The sequence below is a fragment of the Mustela putorius genome, unplaced genomic scaffold (genome assembly GCF_011764305.1).
Source record: "Mustela putorius furo isolate JIRA1106 unplaced genomic scaffold, ASM1176430v1.1 tig00003863_pilon_pilon_pilon, whole genome shotgun sequence".
NCBI classification, from domain to species: Eukaryota; Metazoa; Chordata; class Mammalia; order Carnivora; family Mustelidae; genus Mustela; species Mustela putorius.
Window position 1 is genome coordinate 22,362,283 of NW_025422015.1, and position 20,530 is coordinate 22,382,812.

The following is a 20,530-nucleotide window of genomic DNA, read 5'->3' on the forward strand; positions in this document are numbered from 1 at the left end:
TTCAGGATGATGGTTAGCATAAATGAAAGATGGCCATGGGATGGATTAATGAAAAGGATAATACAGTTAAGATTATTACCAGTAGTCAGAAAACTATAAAGTACTCATGAAAGAAATTGAAGAAGACACAAAGAAAAATGTTCCATGCTCCTGGATTGGAAGAATAAATATTGTGAAAATGTCTATGCTACCTAAAGCAATCTACGCATTTAATGCAATTCCTATCAAAGTACCATCCATCTTTTTCAAAGAAATGGAACAAATAATTCTAAAATTTATATGGAACCAGAAAAGACCTCGAATAGCCAAAGGGATATTGAAAAAGAAAGCCAACGTTGGTGGCATCACAATTCCGGACTTCAAGCTCTATTACAAAGCTGTCATCATCAAGACAGCATGGTACTGGCACAAAAACAGACACATAGATCAATGGAACAGAATAGAGAGCCCAGAAATAGACTCTCAACTCTATGGTCAACTAATCTTCGACAAAGCAGGAAAGAATGTCCAATGGAAAAAAGACAGCCTCTTCAATAAATGGTGTTGGGAAAACTGGACAGCCACATGCAGAAAAATGAAATTGGACCATTTCCTTACACCACACACAAAAATAGACTCAAAATGGATGAAGGACCTCAATGTGAGAAAGGAATCCATCAAAATCCTTGAGGAGAACACAGGCAGCAACCTCTTCGACCTCAGCCGCAGCAACATCTTCCTAGGAACATCACCAAAGGCAAGGGAAGCAAGGGCAAAAATGAACTATTGGGATTTCATCAAGATCAAAAGCTTTTGCACAGCAAAGGAAACAGTGAACAAAATCAAAAGACAACTGACAGAATGGGAGAAGATATTTGCAAACAACATATCAGATAAAGGACTAGTGTCCGAAATTTATAAAGAACTTAGCAAACTCAACACCCAAAGAACAAATAATCCAATCAAGAAATGGGCAGAGGACATGAACAGACATTTCTGCAAAGAAGACATCCAGATAGCCAACAGATACATGAAAAAGTGCTCCATATCACTTGGCATCAGGGAAATACAAATCAAAACCACAATGAGATATTACCTCACACCAGTCAGAATGGCTAAAATTAACAAGTCAGGAAATGACAGATGCTGGCGAGGATGTGGAGAAAGGAGAACCCTCCTACACTGTTGGTGGGAATGCAAGCTGGTGCAACCACTCTGGAAAACAGCATGGAGGTTCCTCAAAATGTTGAAAATAGAACTGCCCTATGACCCAGCAATTGCACTACTGGGTATTTACCCTAAAGATACAAACGTAGTGATCCGAAGGGGCACATGCACCCGAATGTTTATAGCAGCAATGTCTACAATAGCCAAACTATGGAAAGAACCTAGATGTCCATCAACAGATGAATGGATCAAGAAGATGTGGTATATATACACAATGGAATACTATGCAGCCATCAAAAGAAATGAAATCTTGCCATTTGCGACAACATGGATGGAACAAGAGCGTATCATGCTTAGCGAAATAAGTCAAGTGGAGAAAGACAACTATCATATGATCTCCCTGATATGAGGAAGTGGTGATGCAACATGGGGGCTTAAGTGGGTAGGAGAAGAATAAATGAAACAGGATGGGATTGGGAGGGAGACAAACCAAAAGTGACCCTTGATCTCAGAGAACAAACTGAGGGTTGCTGGGAGGAGGGAGGTTGGGAGAAGGGGGATGGGGTTGTGGACATTGGGGAGGGTATGTGCTTTGGTGAGTGCTGTGAAGTGTGTAAACCTGGCGATTCACAGACCTGTACACCTGGGGATAAAAATACATGTTTATAAAAAATAAAAAATTAAAAAAAAAAAAAGAAGTTTACAGTGGGGAGTGAGGGACACAGGCAAGTAATGACAATACAATATGATAGTGCAAAAAAAAAAAAAAGATTATTACCAGTGTCCTAGCTTTTGTTTCATGGATTTTGTTTGTGTTTTTTGTTTGGTGGCAGATTCCCAGATGATTATGATACCATTTTAAAATAGAGATGGATGATGGTTGGTTGATAGATTTAGATAGACAGAAGGATCGATCGATCAAGTAAAACAAGTATGGACCAATGATGAGTATATTATGAACCAAAAATCACTAAACCTGAAATGAAAGGACATTAAACTATCCACCACAATATGAAAACAAAAATTCTTGACAACATGTGGATTAACATCCAAGCTACAATCTCTGGATCAACTCAAAAGTCATTCATCCAGATTCTGTAATTTTCTTCTTCCAATTCACTAAACACTTTCAATTATGCTGCACAAAGTGACCAGTGAGACTTTCTAACATCATCAATGGACCTTCGGCAAGGAGAGTAGTACCTAAACAGAAAGGGGCAAAAAAAAAGCACAGAGGAAAATGCTGCTGTCTCACCTATAGACTCTCTGGAATGGGGCTGAAAACGCCCACAAGCCTCTGAATAGGCAATTGGTGATTTTTATCCATACTGCCAATACTTATTAAGTGCTAAGTATATGTCAAATGTCATGAAAAGCACTAAAATCCTTCAGATTCATGATTAGGACAGTCCGAACAGATTCTTATGTCTAGCCCATCGTGTTCCAGACAGCCCAGAATCAACATATCCTCAGGTCAAAGAATCAAGATAGTACACAGTCACAGTGGAAAACAGTATGGAGGTTCCTCCAAAATGTAAAAACAGAAACATCATATGATCCAATAATTCAATTTCTTTTCTTTTTTAAGATTTTATTTATTTATTTGACAGAGAGAGATCACAAGTAGGCATAGAGGCAGGCAGAGAGAGAGAGGAGGAAGCAGGCTCCCCGCTGAGCAGAGAGCCCGATGCAGGACTCAATCCCAGGACCCTGAGATCATGACCCGAGCCGAAGGCAGCGGCTTAACCCACTGAGCCACCCAGGCACCCCGATAATTCAATTCTTGAGTACCTACCCAAAAACAAAACCAATCATGTCAAAAAAGACCTATGTACTGCTATGTTTATTACAGCATTATTTACAGTAGCCCAAATATGGAAGCAACCCAAGAGCTCATCAATAGACAAATGGATAAAGAAGATGTGGTATATATAAAACAGAGTATTCCACAACCATAAAAAAGGATGAGATCATGCCATTTGAAACAACATGGATGGACTTACATGGTATTATGCTAAGTGAAATAAGTCAGGCAGAGATAAATATCATATGATTCTACTCATTAGTAGAATCTAAAAAACAAATGAATAAACAAACAAAAAAGAATCAGACCTATGAATACAAAGACCAAAATGATGGCTGCAGTAAGGGAGAAGGGTAGGGGGTTGGGCAAATGGGTGAAAGGTAGTGGGAGATACAGGCTTCCAGTTATGGAATAAGTCATGGGAGTGGTGTATGGATGGCTAGTCAGTTAAGTGACCTGCTCTTGGTTTCAGCTCAGGTCATGGTCTCATGGGTCATGAGATCAAGCCCCACATCAAATTCCCTGCTCAGCAGAGAGTCTGCTTGAAATTTTTTCCCTCTGCCCCTCCCTCCCAACTCCATGCTCGCTCTCTTTCTGTCTCTCTCTAAAGTGGATAAATAAATCTTAAAAAGAAAAAAAAAAGTCATGGGAATAAAAGTTACCACATAAGGAATACAGTGATATGGTAATAGTTACATATTGGGTAAGATGGTAGCTACACTCGTGGTGAACATAGCATAATGTATAAACTTGTCAAATCACCATGTTGTGCACCTGAAACTAATGTAACATTGATGTCAACCATACTCAAAAAAAATAAAATAAAATAACTTTCAGGTACGTTATTTGGCTTCTTACCTATACATGCAAATGCTGAAGCAGCTCCTTTATAAAGTAAGATTAGAATGGCTCCCCAAAGTTAAAAGATTTCAAATCTCTATTACAAGAATTGGGGATGGGGAGGAGATTTTCCCAACAGATTAGATTTCACACAGAAGTGTTGCTATTTATCTTACCTGCTATCTCCAAAAGTGAGTTTACATGATCTCCTTCTGCCAGCTTGACAAATCCAACCTGATTTCTAAAACTGTCAATCCCTTGAAAGGGCAAAATCAATTGTTTTCCTTGGAGGATTTCTTCTATGAATGGTTTTAATTCCAAAAGAGCACCAATACCACTGGTAAGAGAAAATACAATTTTCAGTAACATATTAAGTAATAAAATATATAAAACAAAACAATCAGTTTTAGATAATTTTTTTGTTTTAGATAAATTTTAATATTTGTTCTAGTTGAAGCTCAAAAATAACTTCAAAACCTAATCCATATGATGAAAATAGTTATTTTTTTAACTTTTATTTATTTTTCTTACAATGTTCTGTTAGCCAACATACATCATTAGTTTTTGCTGTAGTGCTAAATGATTCATTAGTTGCATATAACACCTCGTGTTCATCATTACACCTGCCCTCCTTAATATCCATCACCCACTTACTCCATCCCCTGACCCCCTCCCTTCTGTAACCCTCAGTTTGGTTTCTGGAGTCCAAAGTCTCACATGGTTTGTCTCTCTCCCTGATTTTTAAACAAAAGTTACAGAAGAAGTGTATTAAATCTTCACTTAATTATAATTTGTATTATATTAAAGACATGAAAGAAAATACTATTTTATAAGTCACCAAGAAGCTTTCACTCAAGGAAACACTACATGGACAACTCAAAAAATATTACTGATAATATATTCCAAAAAGTCTAATACCACAGGAACTTATATTAGATTATGTGGAAAGTTCTGGGCCCTTATTAAAAGTACTAATACAGTATTTACTATCTGCAAATGACTCTACTAAAACTTAATATTCATTACCTCTTAAACTATAATAGCCTCCATAATGAGGTAATACTGTAACTGGATTAAACAAAATACAAGCTTATATTTGCCAACTACAACTATGTAAGTTTATTTCTGTTTAACCTATGTGATTTTAGGATGAACCTTTCATTTTTCTTTGTTTACTTATTTTTATTTTATTATTTATTTATTTATTATTATTTTATTTTATTATAGGACTACGCCTTTTTTCCTTCATAATAACAAGTGAATTAAACATTATCAGGTTTGGAATATTTTGAACATTAGGATAAGTTATTTCTACCTTTAAGAGAATTCTGGTGTAGGAATGTTGTTATGAGAAAAAAATTAAAATCTCACTAGAGGGCAGCAATTACTCCAAAAAGAAATAGGTACATTCTTACATAATGTAGAGAGGGCTTTTAAAACACCCTCCTGCTGCAGTATCAGTAATTTAAACAGTCTTGATCAGTGTGATCTGTTCACCAGTAACTATATGTCACATGTGTGAAAAGAAATTTAGGTATTTTTCTAGCCTTTTCATTTTTCTAAATTAGTTTTCATATAAAGTGTGTAACTGATATCATCCATAACTTCATACTGAGTTCCAATTCTCATCTTTGCCATAAAAAGTATACAATACTTCAAAATACCTTTGGAAAGGTCAACATTTCTCATTGCACCTCCAAACCCACATATTGAATGCACTCTTTCCTGACTGTATGTTCATCCAAAGAGACACAGTGTACATACTTCTACTGCAAGACTATCCTTCACTGTGTGCTGGGAGTTAGAGCTTGTGAAAGTCAAATGGCCACTTCTGGTTCACCTTTCATAAACTGGGGAATTCAAGATACTCATTTTAAATGTAACTATGTACTAAAGCAGGCCATGCTAAAGGTTAGGGCTTTTCATAGACTGTGAATTCTAGATGCCATTTTTTCATTAAAGAAATATAGATGATCTTGGGGTGCCTGGGTGGCTCAGTGGGTTAAAGCCTCTGCCTCCAGCTTGGGTCATGATCCCAGGGTCCTGGGATCGAGCCCTGCATCGGGATCTCTGCTCAGCAGGGAGCCTGCTTCCTTTCCTCTCTCTCTGCCTACTTGTGATCTTTGCCTGTCAAATAAATAAATAAACTCTTTAACAAAAAAAGGAAAGAAAGAAACATAGATGATCTAAACTCAGTCCAGTTTGTTTTTTTCAGATCTCTAGGAGCATAAACCAATAAATAACTCCCAGTGAGGTATCACTGATCTCCGAGTAAGAAAAACTCATAGTGTCTATTGTTAAGTATCACTAATTTTCAAGTTCTTTTAAATAGAGTATCTTTCCAAGAATGATTTATGGAAAGCCTTCTTTATAGTAAAATGAATAAAAATCATATGCATACGTGAAATAGCACTCTGAAACCAGAGTTCAGACCTAAAGATGTATTTGAAATTAAGGCAGGACAGCCACCTTCTCAACTCAGGAGCTGGGTTTGGCCCTACAAATTTCTGTGCCTTTCTTCTACACTGTGAGCAAAGGACTAGAGGTGATATCTAAAGAAATTCATGATTTAAAAAAAAATTTTTTTTTAAGTAATCTCTGCACCCGTCGTGAGGCTTAAACTCACAACCCTGAGATCAAGAGTCGCATGCTCTACTGACAAGGCCGGCCAGGCACCTTGAAGAAATTCATGATTTTTAAAAAATGCTTCTGCATACTCCATATCCAACCCACTGATCAGTGTATCATTAAACAACTAAATAATGATACTAGATTTTGAAAAGTAGGAACACAGAACAAGGAACTGATAACATAGATGTCAGCATATTATACAGTGGAGGATGAAAGGTAAAATTAAAAGATTCGTATAAATAATGTTTTACCAGTAAACTCAACCAGTTTCTCTCTCACTATATAGCTACCAAAAGTGAAGTCACATCTTGATTCTGTTCCTCATTTAAAAGTTAACACTGTTAGGGGGCCCGGGTGGCTCGGTCCACTTAATGAGTGGCTGACTCTTGATTTAGCTCAGGTCATGATCTCAGGGTCCTGGGATCCAGCCCCGTGTTAGGCTTCCCACTCAGCAGGAAGTCTGCTGGAGGATTCTCCCTCTCCCTCTGCCTCTGCCACGTGCGTGCTCACGCTTTCTCTCTCAAATAAATACATGAATCTTTAAAAAAAATACAAATAAAAATAAAAAAATAAAGGGGTGCCTGGGTGGCTCAGTCATTAAGTGTCTGCCTTCGGCTCAGGTCATGATCCCAAGAGTCCCGGAATCAAGCCCTGCATAGGGCTCTCAGCTCGGTGAGGAGCCTGCTTCTCTCTCTCCCACTCCCCCTGCTTGTGCTCCCTTCTCGCTATGTCTCTCTGTGTCAAATAATAAATAAAATTTTCAACAATATAAATAAATAAATAATAAAAACACTGCCACAGACACTTCCCTGGCTTCCCAAACTAGTAGCAAATCTTCACTCCTTTGAAATTTCATTAATACTTTTTATCTTATGAAATATACTAGTTTTTAGATTTTTCTATTATAGTAATTTGAGTTCATATGGTATCTAGTCAACTTAATCATATAATCCATGAGCATAAGAGCCATTCCTGGTTGATCTTCATTCTCCCCAAAGCACTCTGTTCAGTATCTTGCATGTGACTGATAACACTGGTTGAGGGGCAAAACATTATCTTGTCTGGATAGCAAACCTCATTTATTTCTTAGATTTTTCATTATAACTTTGTCAAGAAGAATTCCTAAACTGCAAATACCTGGTCACCATCTTCTAGTAGAGAGAATATTCCCAGTATCATAAAGTTGCAGAGGGATGCCACTTCAAACACAAAGCTAACTGGCTACACATTTCTTTTTTTTTTTTTTTTTTTTTTCACAGAACTAAAAGTCTTTGCAAAAAGCCCTCATAAATTTAAAATATATATATATTTTTAAATCTTAAAAAAAAAAAAGTCCTGGTAAAACATGGGGCTGAATGACGCAGAGTGTCACCATGCTCTCTGCACAGGGATTCTTCGATGTGTAATGCCATGACTTAGGGCAAGACGCTGCTGCCTTGTTCAGAATGGTCCCATGCGCTGCAGATGGCTTAGCGACTGTCACTCCTGCCCATCCAGGGCCCACAGCAGTCCTCAATAATCGTGACAACCAAAATACCTCCCCCCCCCCAATATCTCTAAAAGCCTCCTGGAGCAGGCAGTCCAGCCTCCAATGAGAAATGTAGGCAGCACGATACAGTGGAGGCACACCTGCCCCCTCACCTCATCCCCACTGCACACCACGAGTTCATCAGTGGAGGCCACTGAGGTGCAGGAAGCCATCCATACCTGCACAGACTGATCTTTCCCACTTCTCTCGTGCCCCTATGCTCATCCTCTCCCTCCTGTCTCTACCCCACCCCTTCCCTTTGCATCTCCCCGCCTTCACACGCACACCCCATGGAGTAATAAGAGAACTGACTAGTTCTGGGTACTAAACTGACCAGGATTTGCTTAATTCCTCAGGCTCTTGCTTCTTCATATGTATAAGAGAGATGGCATTTCTGTGCTGCCTCCCAATACCATTAAGAGAATCGAAGAAAATAGTATTTATATGGGGGATGGAAGCTGAGGAGCAGAGGCTGATGTAGACATGCCATAAGCCATGGCCAAAACCCCCTTCTGAAACAGAGATAAACTTACACTTACTGATCAGGGGTGATTCAGTATTTTCTAGTTTAAAAAAGTCTCTTTGGGGTGCAATTATTCAGTTAATTCAAACCTCCTTTCAGGAGTTTATCCCTTCACTCTCTCCTCCTTCTTCCCAAGGAATCCAGGATACCCTTCTAAGAGAACTCAGGAAGATCTCTGGACTGCTTGCTGTTTGAGTCCTCAGAGATTCCCATTTCAGAGGGACTGGTCCGGTCATATCCCTGGGTGCCCTGTTTCAGGGTCCATGACAGCATGCTTGTTCCTTCTGGCCATTGTACCAGGTACTGCTAAAGCACAAGATCCCTGCCAGAGTCTCTGATCAAGAAACATGGATGTTGGGGCGCCTGGGTGGCTCAGTGGGTTAAGCCGCTGCCTTCAGCTCGGGTCATGGTCTCAGGGTCCTGGGATCGAGTCCCGCATCGGGCTCTCTGCTCAGCGGGGAGCCTGCTTCCCTCTTTCTCTCTCTGCCTGCCTCTTCAACTACTTGTGATTTCTCTCTGTCAAATAAATGAATAAAATCTTAAAAAAAAAAAAGAAACATGGATGTTCAGTAGTGTCCTCATCCCTTACCCAGCTCCTTCTGATTCACAAATTCTTTCTGAGCTGGACTTCCAAGTCCACCCACCAAGGCACAAGAAACTTCTGCATCCATCTTTATGTCTTGACAAACAATGAGGAGTTGTAGGAACGACCCCAGGTCCACCCATTAGAGGTCTTCCTCAACTCTAATCTACCACCTTTGTGACACCACATTCTTCCAGCATTAGTTGAACAGGAACTTCTCCAAAGAGCTTGAGTGTTCCCCGGCCATACCCTGAGAACCCGAAACCAATGTGAGTGTCTCTATCATTCCTAATTCTCTGCTTCGGCACTGGTGGGAGCCAGGGTTGGAAAGAACACTCAACCCCGACAGAGGAGCCAGGACGTTGTGCCTTGCTCCATGCCTCACTGACTCCACCCAGTGGAGTCCTTCCCACCCAGGAAATAAGACTCAGAGCAGCCACCTCAAAGTTGTCTGTGCTTTCACTGACCACAGTGAAGTTCTTTTGAATTTGTTGCTAGTTCGATATCTCCTACTTGCCACCCCTTATACCAGCTCACGAAGAGGAAAGACTGAGGTTCCCCAAGAAAGAAGGAATTCTGCCTCTAAACTGCCTTTGGACTTGAGACTACATCAACACTTCCCTGGATTTTGGACTTGTCAGCCTCCACAGTCACATGAGCAAATTCCTTAAAATAAATTCTGTATGTAAGTATAGATACAGACATGTCAAGATACAATACATCTAGATATCTATGCAGATATACATCCTATTGGTTCTGTGTCTCTGGAGAACACTAATTCACCGTTCTAACACACACAGGGCACTACTCTTCTCTCAGGCTTTCATCTTCTCACCATTTTATCTTCCTTGGTTTCTTTTTCTTTAAGAGCATCAGAGTACTTATTTTGTCTTCTCATTTGCAAAGTGAAGAGTGAAAGTGAGTCAAGTAAAAAATCTTCTAGGCCTTTCTGCAATTGCAGGGGGCCCAAGACCTGCTCTTGGGTAGATCAGGTTGGAAGACATCAGAAGACCAATTTCTAGAGACACGAGGGTCGACTGTTTAAAAGACATAACTACAAGAATCATAATTTGGCTTCAGATTTTGAGTTACTACTTCATTGTTTTCTCCCTTTTCCTCACCCTCTTCCTGATGCAAGTCTTGTTCTTCATTCCCTTGGGAAACTATATGTCAGGGTAGAAAATTGAAGTAATCTGCAATACATTCTGATCCTGGTTTTCCAAAGAGACAAAGCTCCAGCTTAATTCAGAGATCTATACAGATGATAACAAGGTACAGACAGAGTATCCCAGAGAATTGGGGGGAAGACCAAGGTTTCTCCACTCCAGGCTGGAAAGCAGCTGCCAATGACTTATGCCCAAACTTTATGGCACACCTCTAGAATTAGGATTGGGTATTATACAGGCACTCTAAGATTGAGTAAGGTAAAATTGTAATTGTCTACTGACCTAAGGAATGGCTGTTCTAATAACTAATAACACCGGCTGCCTGCTGTGTGCCAGGCTCTATACAAGGAGCTATTACATGTACTGGTACTATTATTTTCCCCATTAATTAAAAAGTGGACAACTGGCCTCAAATCAGGTCTCTATTCAGAGATAGTTGTGCCATGGTTCCATAATCTTTACCAAGAATCCTAACCTAAACGGCCAGTCTCTAGATGCTTACATGACTAACATGGGCAAAGCAACTGCTTAACTAAGGGCTACTATTAGATAACAATAACAGAATTTAAAAGTCTAGATTAGGGGGTGCCTGAGTGGCTCAGTGGGTTAAGCCGCTGCCTTCGGCTCGGGTCATGATCTCAGGGTCCTGGGATCGAGTCCCGCATCGGGCTCTCTGCTCAGCAAGGAGCCTGCTTCCCTCTCTCTCTCTCTGCCTGCCTATCTGCCTACTTGTGATCTCTCTCTGTCAAATAAATAAATAAAAACTTTAAAAAAAAAAGTCTAGATTAGGAGGAATACTTGAATTGTTAATTCTGTACATTGACTATTTTTTTTGTACATTGACTATCAATTGGAATAAATTATAACAAAGAATGATTCCTTAGAATCTCAATGCCTCTGGGTTCTGCTATGCCTATTCATACTGAAGTAATAATCTGAAAGATGACATTCAAGGAAGACATATTACTCACATGTTTACTTCATCTTCATTCAATAATTGCATCACGAGCAGGGTAATATGAAAGGAGCCGTCACTGGTCATTGCTTTGGCTAGTTGCTTATCTTGTTGTATTATCGCGTTTTGCAGAATCTTAATTCCTCTTATAATCTAATCACACATACGCACATATACACATAAAAAAGAGATTAGACAAGCATAATTTCCTTATGGCAACTTGAAAATCAAGAAGAAAAATAAGCAACAATCAAAATTAGAACTATGTCAAGATTCTTCAACCAAGCAATGCTTAATTACCTACTTGTTCTCAAATATCCTGGATAAAATGACTTGGGAAGCTTAATATGATGTATGAGTTTTTAAAACTTATACAATCCTTGTCCATCTTAAAAACATCAAGCCTGGGGTGCCTGGGTGGCACAGTCAGTTAAGCATCAAACTCTTGATTTCAGCTCAGGTCATGCTCTCAGGGTCCCAAGATTAAGCCCCATACTGGGTCCTGTGCTCAACATGTAGTCTGCTTAAGATTCTCTCTCTCTCTTCTTCTGTGCTCTCCCTCTCTCCCTCTCTAAAATAAATAAATATATCTTTAAAAAAAAAAAATCAAGCCCAAGACCCTTATTTTACAAATTGGGTCACTGGTTGGATCCACTGGTTGACAACCTCTCAGTGACCAGGCATCTTTTCAGAAACTTGTCCTTGGACTATGCAGCATGACTCACGATAATTATGATCTTTCTGTAAATAAAAAAAAGTTTCATTCTTGCCACAGAAAGGTCAAACCAGCAGACAACATTCCATTCCTGTTGGAAATATTACTTATTTGTCCCCAAATGAATGTGTCTGAGAATCCATTCTTCATGGCCTTTAAAATTTTTTAGGACAGCAATAATCTCAACAGGAGTGACTATTGTCATTCTTCCAGATGTGTGAGGAGGGGCGTAACCACGGAGGGAGAGTTGCAAAGAAATCCAAACGCTTAGGTCAGAAAAACGATTACAGTGTGCGTGGAGGTGAGAGCCTCGTCTCTCATCAGACTGTCCCCTCTCAGTCTCTGCTCTGAAACAAGCAGGGGAATGATGCTCTTCCCTCCTCCACTTCCAGCTAGGTAAAATCCCAGTCAACTTCTCCATGTGAGTGTACTGAAGTTGGTTTGAATGTGAAACAGCAAACTGAGCAACACTCAGAGAACAGAGAGCACATAGAAGCTCTGAAGCAGCAGAATTCGTCAGAGAGAAAAGGGGAAGGAGACGGGGCTGGCAAATGAAGCAGAGTCCATTAAAAAACAGCAGAGATAAGAAACAACGGAATCATGAGCACAGCAGACTGTTCTGATACTAGAGTAGCTGTTTTATCCTGAACAATGTCCCCATTATCTGCAGAATGTGACTGGACAAATCATGAGATGCCGTCCCAGGATCTGACTTCCCATATATATTTCCAATAAATCCGCGTCACTGAAAATAATCTCAGCATTTCTTCCCTCCTTGCCATCTGGAAGACACTGACACAGGAAATGGTTTTTTTCTGGGAGGAAGTTATGCAGTAACACCTAACATACTAGTTCCCAAGGCAAGAGGTCACTTCCATGAAACCTAGCAAAAGAATACTGATAGCTTCATAAAGCGCTCCTGACCTAATAGTGTGCAAAGATCATACAGAGTCACTTTGCTATATTCTCTATCAATAAAACTAAATTATAAACACCTCAAGGTCAGTGTTCATTATTCTGAAACCACCCTCTCACCATGGTGACTAGTAACAATAATAAAAACAATATTTAAAAGTACACCTGAAACTAATAGAACACTGTATATTAATTATGCTGGAATTAAAGTAAAATAAAATAGAGAACTGGCATGAGAACACATCAGTAAATGTCAATTCACATTATTCTAAAACGTGTTTTTCACCTAAAATTTATTAGACAGTTTCCAAATCATTAAATATACAGAATATCTTCGTTTTTTTTTAATAATCTAGGGTGCCAATTTAATTATCTACTCCATTACTTATAAAGTTTTTTTCTCAAAAAAATAGCTTTTAATTAAGAAAACAAAACAAGGGACGCCTGGGTGGCTCAGTTGGTTGGATGACTGCCTTCGGCTCAGGTCATGATCCTGGAGTCCCGGGATCAAGTCCCACATCGGGCTCCCAGCTCCACGGGGAGTCTGCTTCTCTCTCTGACCTTCTCCTCACTCATGATCTCTCTCACTGTCTCTCTCTCAAATAAATAAATAAAAAATCTTAAAAACAAAACAAAACAAAAAAACAGTACTTGAAGAACTGTAGCAGTAACTAACCTTTTTGGCGTGATCACTAGGTTCTAGATACTAAAGTAAGCATTTTACACATACTGGTTCACTGAAGCCTCTGAATGTTGCTATGTTGTAGATACGGGAATTAACTCTATTAAAATAAATTGAAAAACAGATGACTAAAAAAAAAAATCTCTTCAAAGTCATATACCCAAAATAGCAAAAGAAAATTTAAGGATAAATTACAACACGTGAGAAAAATACAAGGAATTAGTTTATTTTCAAGAGGGGACAAACAAACATATGTATATATATATGTATGTGTGTGTGTGTGTTTGTGTGTGTGTATACTAAATGGACTCTTACTAAGGCATAACAAGGGGAGAGATCTTGTCATTTGCAAAAAAATACATTGATAGACCTACAGGAGTATGCTAAGTGAAAGGAGTCAGACTGAGAAAGACAAATACTGTAGGATTTCACTTATATGTGGAATCTAAAAAACAGAACATATAAACAAAAATCCAGAAAGAGACCCACAGACACAGAAAACAAACGTGTGGTTACAGAGGGGTGGGTGGTGGTGGGATGCTCAAAATGGGTGAAGGGGAGAGGTGAGATACAGGCTCCTGGTTATGGAATGAGTAAGTCATGGAGATGGAAGGTGCGGCGTAGTGAATATGGTCAGTGGTATCACCACAGCATTATGTGGTGGCAGACGGCAGCTACACTCGTGGTGAGCATAGCACTAATGTACACAGACTGGTGAAATCACTATGTTGTACAACTGAAACTAACGTAACACTGTGTGTCAACTATACTTCAGTCCAAAAAAAAAAAAAAAAAAGTCATACCTCTAAACAATATAATTAAATCCCCAAATCTTAGCTGGTACAAATGGTAATTCTGGTTTAACTGAAAATGATAAGTAGCACAGGATGAGAACTCTGTTTTATAAACAGACTGATGCAAATTAAGGGTGCTGGACTTGGCTCAGAAATTCTGGATTTTAACCCCAAGTCCACCACAGGTGTGAATCCACCCAAGTCACCTCCTCTCCTGGACTCTTGGTTTTTTCAGTTGTAAAACAGGAGTAACAGAATCTGCATTGCCAAACTCAGAGTGTTGTGTTATAGATCAAAGTAGATAAGCTACATAAAAATACTTTGTAAGCTCTACATCATTTGCCTAATAAAAGGTATGGAATACTGCCAATATTAAAATCAGCGGTTCTTTACCCTATGCATCGTGGCCTCCCTGATACCATTAGGCAATGTTTGGAGATATTTATGTCATAACTGGGGACTTGCTATTTGTTTTTTGTTTGTTTGTTTGGTTGGTTGGTTGGTTCTTCTAAAGGCTTATTTATTTGAGAGAGAGAGCATGCATGTGTGCCAGTAGGAAGAGGGGCAAAGGAAGAGGGAGAGAGAGAAGCCGCCTCCCCACTGAGCAAGGGATTCCATCACAGGGCCCGATCCCAGGACCCCGAGATTATGACCTGAGCTGAAAATAAAAGTCAGGCAGATGCTCAACTGACTGAGCCCCCCAGGCACTCTGGGATTTGCTACTTGTACCTAGTGAGTAGAGTATCCACATTTTCATAAAACACTCCATTCTGGGCTCAAATACTAATTATATGTAAATTCAAGATTATGATCAAAAAATTGCATTCATTCACGTATTCAGCATTTTAGTGCAATGTCCAGCATGCTAAAATAGTCTCAGACCATTCACATTTTTTAATTATCTAATAGCTTGTAAACTTAAAATTAAAAATAATAAAATACTTTGAACATTAATTCTCTAATGTCACACAGTACTTATGATGCAGGATTAACTTCAACCTATCAAAATTCTAAATGTAACCTAATCAAGTGATATATTTCCTTTTTTAAAAGTTTTATTTATTTAAGTAACCTCTACACTGAGCATGGGACTTGAACTCACAACTCTGAGACCAAGAGTCAGATGCTCCTCCGACTAAGCCAGCCAGGTGCCCTGAGTCAATGACATATTTCCAGCTATGCTTTGATCCTCCCAATGATGCTCCAGATTAATTTATATATTCCTTGAAATCATGTTAAGAGGTTTTTAAACGCTTTTTCCTAATAATATTCTTAAAACATAAAAGAAAAAGGAAAAAAACCTTCAGCATCTTCTTCCATAAGTACCAATGTCATTAAAAGCCAAAGGAAACTAATTTTTACAGCCACTGTTTAAAATTCTATAAAGCCATCAAAGCTTCTCACCCTAATCCCCAGCCATTGACAGTACTGCACAGGCACATTCTAAAAAATAGCTAATACTACAGAATCATATTTAAATATGATACTCAAAGAAATTTTTTAAAAATATGAGCATTATTAAAATCTTAAATATTTCATTGAGTATTATGTTTAGAGAACAAGAACAACCAACCACCTGTTAAATCTCACCACTAAGCCATATTCCATATGGCTAAAAACAATTCAGTAAGAAAATTCATTTTTCTATCTTTTCAAGCTTTCTAATTGACTCAAGGCATATATAAGTGCAGAGAAAAAGCCTTAAAGTTACAGTGCTTCTGCACAAGGAAGAGAAGTTGCATTCCAGCATAGAGCAGGAGAACATCTGTGACCCCATCTTTTGACATTATTTTCAGAATTTTTCAAAGCTGTTAACTTATGTTGTTCCTAAATTTGCTGCCTCATTAAGATTTACTAGAATTATCACTTCAGTTTGCTATGTAACTTTTCTTCAATGCTGAATACTTTCATTTTTCTTGCTTGTCTATAACCACGGAAAGAACTTGAAAAACTGATGAAAGAACAAAACTGAAGTAAAAAATCATTCTCCAATAGGAGAAGTTTCTAAATCTACCAAGTGCTTAACATACACACCAGGATATCAGACTTTTACAATTACATATCCCAGAAAAGAAGTGAATACTCTGATTATGTTTAGAAGACCAGCAACTTTCTCATGACAAAATGATGAAATATGGAATTAAATGCAACAAATGCCTTTTAAAAACCCCCAAAGAAAATCATATTTTTCCATTATTATAAAAAATCATCTTATAAAAAATTAATACAATCCTGAATTCAGTTTCTAGTTCTCTTGCATTTTTTCAGTGCTGATTTACCTTGTAATATTAACACTCAAAAGAAAGCACATAAAGCCAACAAATGAGTAAATCCAACTAGGATTAACAAACAATTCTAGCCACTTAAGAAACATGTAGGATTTATTATAAACCCATTAAGTTTTTCCTGCTTTATTTTTATTTTTGAATGAATGCATAGTTGCAGGTAATGGAGCAACACATACTTTCATATACTGGAAATTAGGATATTTTTATGCAGCCCTTCTAATGCACTTTCTAATTCTATTTATTAGAAGTATGAAATCATGAATTTCCATTAATGAAGAATTTCAAACATTTCAAAACCTAAAAGTATGTTTAAAAAATCAAAGACCCATATAAGTCTGAATACTTTTTTCTTTAAAACTAGATGCCAACAAGTAGAGGCCAAAAGTAGAGCAACTCATTGTGAATGTGCGAGCTTCTACAAACTTATTTGCAGGTCACTTAATTGGAACTTGGAATACAGTCTCCCATTGAAACAATGTTATAAATGCTGCTTCTTTTCCCAGGCCTTCCCACAAAAGCTCATAAGTAGTTTTAAAAGAAAATTAACACTTGCTACTTTAAAACAAACAAACAGAAAAGATGTTCATATAAAAGATGGAAAATGTGTCTCTTAAGGTCCTATCCTACCTCTCCTCCCTGTATTTGTATGTAGGCGTTCTATTATCTACAAATAAGTCTCTTTAGAGGGAAACATTAAATTATTTGGTTTCCAGGTCACTTGAAACCTGCATTCCCCATAACTTAAGTCACCCTACCCTTAAAGGATGACTATTAAACCTGCATTATAAAACCACCACTTGTAACACTGTATTTCTTATTTTAATTATTGTAAATGTTTTGGTATAACTTGGTATGCCACAAACACATCTGCAGCCCTGAGATGACAGTATTTTGTGTGTGTGTATTTCTACCCCTGCCAAACTCTGCTCTAGGTACTGGGAATGAACCGAAGAACTCTGTGTGGAAGGCGAGCTCGCTCAGATTGCAAGGATGATAGATCACAAAAGGAAAGCTATGGGAGCCTGGAGGTGGCAGGGTGTGGGTGACGGAGGCGCAGCAGTCACCAGTGAAGAGGTTTGAACTAAGATTTTGGCCTCAACAAAACCAAGAGGAGACAAAAGAAAACTCCCAGACAGAAAAGGCTTTCGGGGGGGGGGGGGGCAGAGGAAACCTGGCAAGTTCAAGACCAGAGGGGTTCAAGCCGAAGGAACAAGTGCCAAAGTGGAGAAAGCCGAACCGTGCAGATCCTCACAGAACACAGTAAAGCCTCTGTCTCTACCCTAAAACCACCAGGGAAATAGTGAAGTATATAAGCTGGTGGGTGACATGTCCAGATTTGGGTTTAGAAAGTAATTATCACCTCCATATTACACCTAAAGAAATGTAAACTACAGAAATGAAGTCATCTGACCTACATCCACAGCGAGCTTAGAGCCCAGACGGTATTCAAACAAGACTGTAGGACTGCAAAGCGGCACTCCCCACTTTCTACACAACCTCCCAGAAAGTGAAAAGCAGAAACAAAGGCTATGGCAGCTTACAGGGTGAAAACCAAGAGGGGCAGACCATCCTCCCTCTTCCGCTTGCTCCAGGCACTTCCGTGGCCCAAATCCTGAACTCAACAGAAGGAAAGAATTGCTCATCCCCTTTCATCTTCATCCCCTCCCCCATCCTGTCCCTCCCCACCATATCACCCCACTGATCTTCACTGGAAGAGGCAGGAAGCCAAAGAGGCCAGAAGGGGTAGGGCCGACATGAAGAGGACACAGAGCTGCTGCTGAGACCACCACGGGAGCCACGGACGGAGTAGAGACAGACTCCATGAAGGGCCTCATTAAAGCAACTTGCAGAAGTGCTTCCCAAACTTCTACCCTGCACAACAAAGCAAGATAAGAAAACTGGGGTCTCTTCCAGTCACAAATCCTGTATCCACATGGGGATTTGCCTGTTTCACATTCTGGGTCCTAAAGAGCTGGCTTCTGACTTCACAGTTAAGTACCATCACCTCTGACTTCCAACTCTCTTCTAACTCCTATATGAGCAGATGATCTTAAATTTCAAAGAAAAACTTGTCCAAATAACTCAGAGGTATTTTTATACAATATATAATATGTAACATAATAATTACTCATGGGGCGCCTGGGTGGCTCAGTGGTTTAAAGCCTCTGCCTTCAGCTCAGGTCCTAATCCCAGGATCCTGGGATCGAGCCCCATGTCGGGCTCTCTGCTCACCAGAGAGCCTGCTTCCCTTCCTCTCTCTCTGCCTGCCTCTCTGTCTACTTGTGATCTCTGTCTGTCAAATAAATAAATAAATAAATAATCTTTTAAAAATAATAATAATAATAATAATAATAATAATTACTCATGACATTAACTCTCTGCCACCTAAATACTTGTAAGGACAAATGTACAGCTAACCCCCCAGTTTCTATTGGTATGTACCAGTAAAATCAGAATCGAATTCATTACTGCATTAAATTCTAAAACCTTATATTGCTTTTTATGTATCTTCCTCTCCCCAGTTACACTGTGATTTCACAGACTAGAAATTTCCTGGAATATATCAATAACATTTATTTTTTTTCTTTTGATATTTATTTATTTGATTTCAATTGCATTTCTTTTGGTTTTTAAAAATTCACTAGCATTTCCTAGAAACACTCTAGTTAAATAAGGGGGGGAAACAAATGCAAAGTGTGCCTGGTGTGAAAAAGAAAACCACAGAAGGCCCTAAGGATAGGGGCCTCATGTCAGCCAACCAAGACTTCACACCTAACTGCCCCCCAGGAGCGGAACAAGTCCACACAGAATTTCCCAGTCAGCAGCAGGACATTCACTGACAGAAGCCTTCCGTTCTCCTCACATGGGTGACCTCACCTAAAACAAGGATTCTCTGCCAATAGTTTCCTTCTTTCCTCTCTCGCTCTCTATCACTCTCTCTCTACCTTTAAAACCCCTCTTTTTTCTGCAGCCTGTTGGAGCACTTTTCTCTCTGCCATATGAGATGCTGCCCGATTCGTGACTTGCTCAATAAAGCCAACGGGGTCTTCAAATTTACTTGGAATTTTTGTTGTTTGATACTAGTAAAAGAGATCACAGTCCACAATCAGAAATTCCGCTCTGCCTCTCAGACTGCACCAATATGTGAAAACAGTCCCTCTTCGAGGGAGCTGTTCTTCCCTGCCTCACCTCTCTACCAGTTCTAACAGATAGAGCAGCTCTCAGCCATTTACAAGGGTTTCTTAGTTTGGGCCAATTGGTCCTGCTTTCTATTATTCATACCACATTGATTTTTCAGAAGTTTAATAGATTTCTACAATAGTTTACCATGCCACATTAAATTGGCATAGCAATGAGTAATTTTTAAAGAAACTGTGTTGCAATTACCATCACCTTACACGAGACTAAGCAGCAAGAGATCCCACTTTACTTTCCCAGCAGAGATTCCAGAATCCTCTTTTTCTACCTGGTCACTACCCTCTGCTTCTGAAAGGTTCCTCCACTGTGGTAGGCAAATGCTTAGAGAGAACCAACCTTGACATGCCATCTGGCAACACTTTTCAAAAGTCTTTTGCAAAATTATTAACTATGGGTTGTTTAAATACTATTTCTCAAAATTACTGTTTAAATATATTATATTGCATAAGTAAGATTATTTCTTATTGCCCAGCTAAAATACTGTCAAAGAGACTGAAGGGCTAAGAGCAAATGGGTTTACAAGCATTTAGTGTACCTTAAATTTAATTTAAAATAAAACTTTATAGTAAAAGTTGTTTGTTTGTTTTGTTTTTAAATAGCACCTCTAAAAAACAAAACCAAATGAATAAACAAAAACAAAAATGCAGAAACAAATCCATACATACAAAGAGAACTGACTGGGCTGCCTGAGGGATAAGGGGTAAGTGGATGAGCAGAAGGGGGGAAGGGGAGACAGAGGTAGTTATGGAATGAGTAAGTCAC

General features: G+C 38.9%; 1 protein-coding gene across 1 annotated transcript in view; it reads right to left on the minus strand.

The window, feature by feature from the left end:
• Positions 1-20,530, minus strand: part of AKAP7 (A-kinase anchoring protein 7) — a 170,837-nt gene that overhangs the window by 105,400 nt on the left and 44,907 nt on the right. Inside the window, exons 4-5 of the mRNA XM_045066357.1 lie at positions 11,193-11,329; positions 3,967-4,127 (exon numbers count right to left, since the gene is read on the minus strand). Of these exons, the coding sequence (XP_044922292.1) occupies positions 3,967-4,127; positions 11,193-11,329 (298 nt within the window). The remainder of the gene's footprint in view (positions 1-3,966; positions 4,128-11,192; positions 11,330-20,530) is intronic.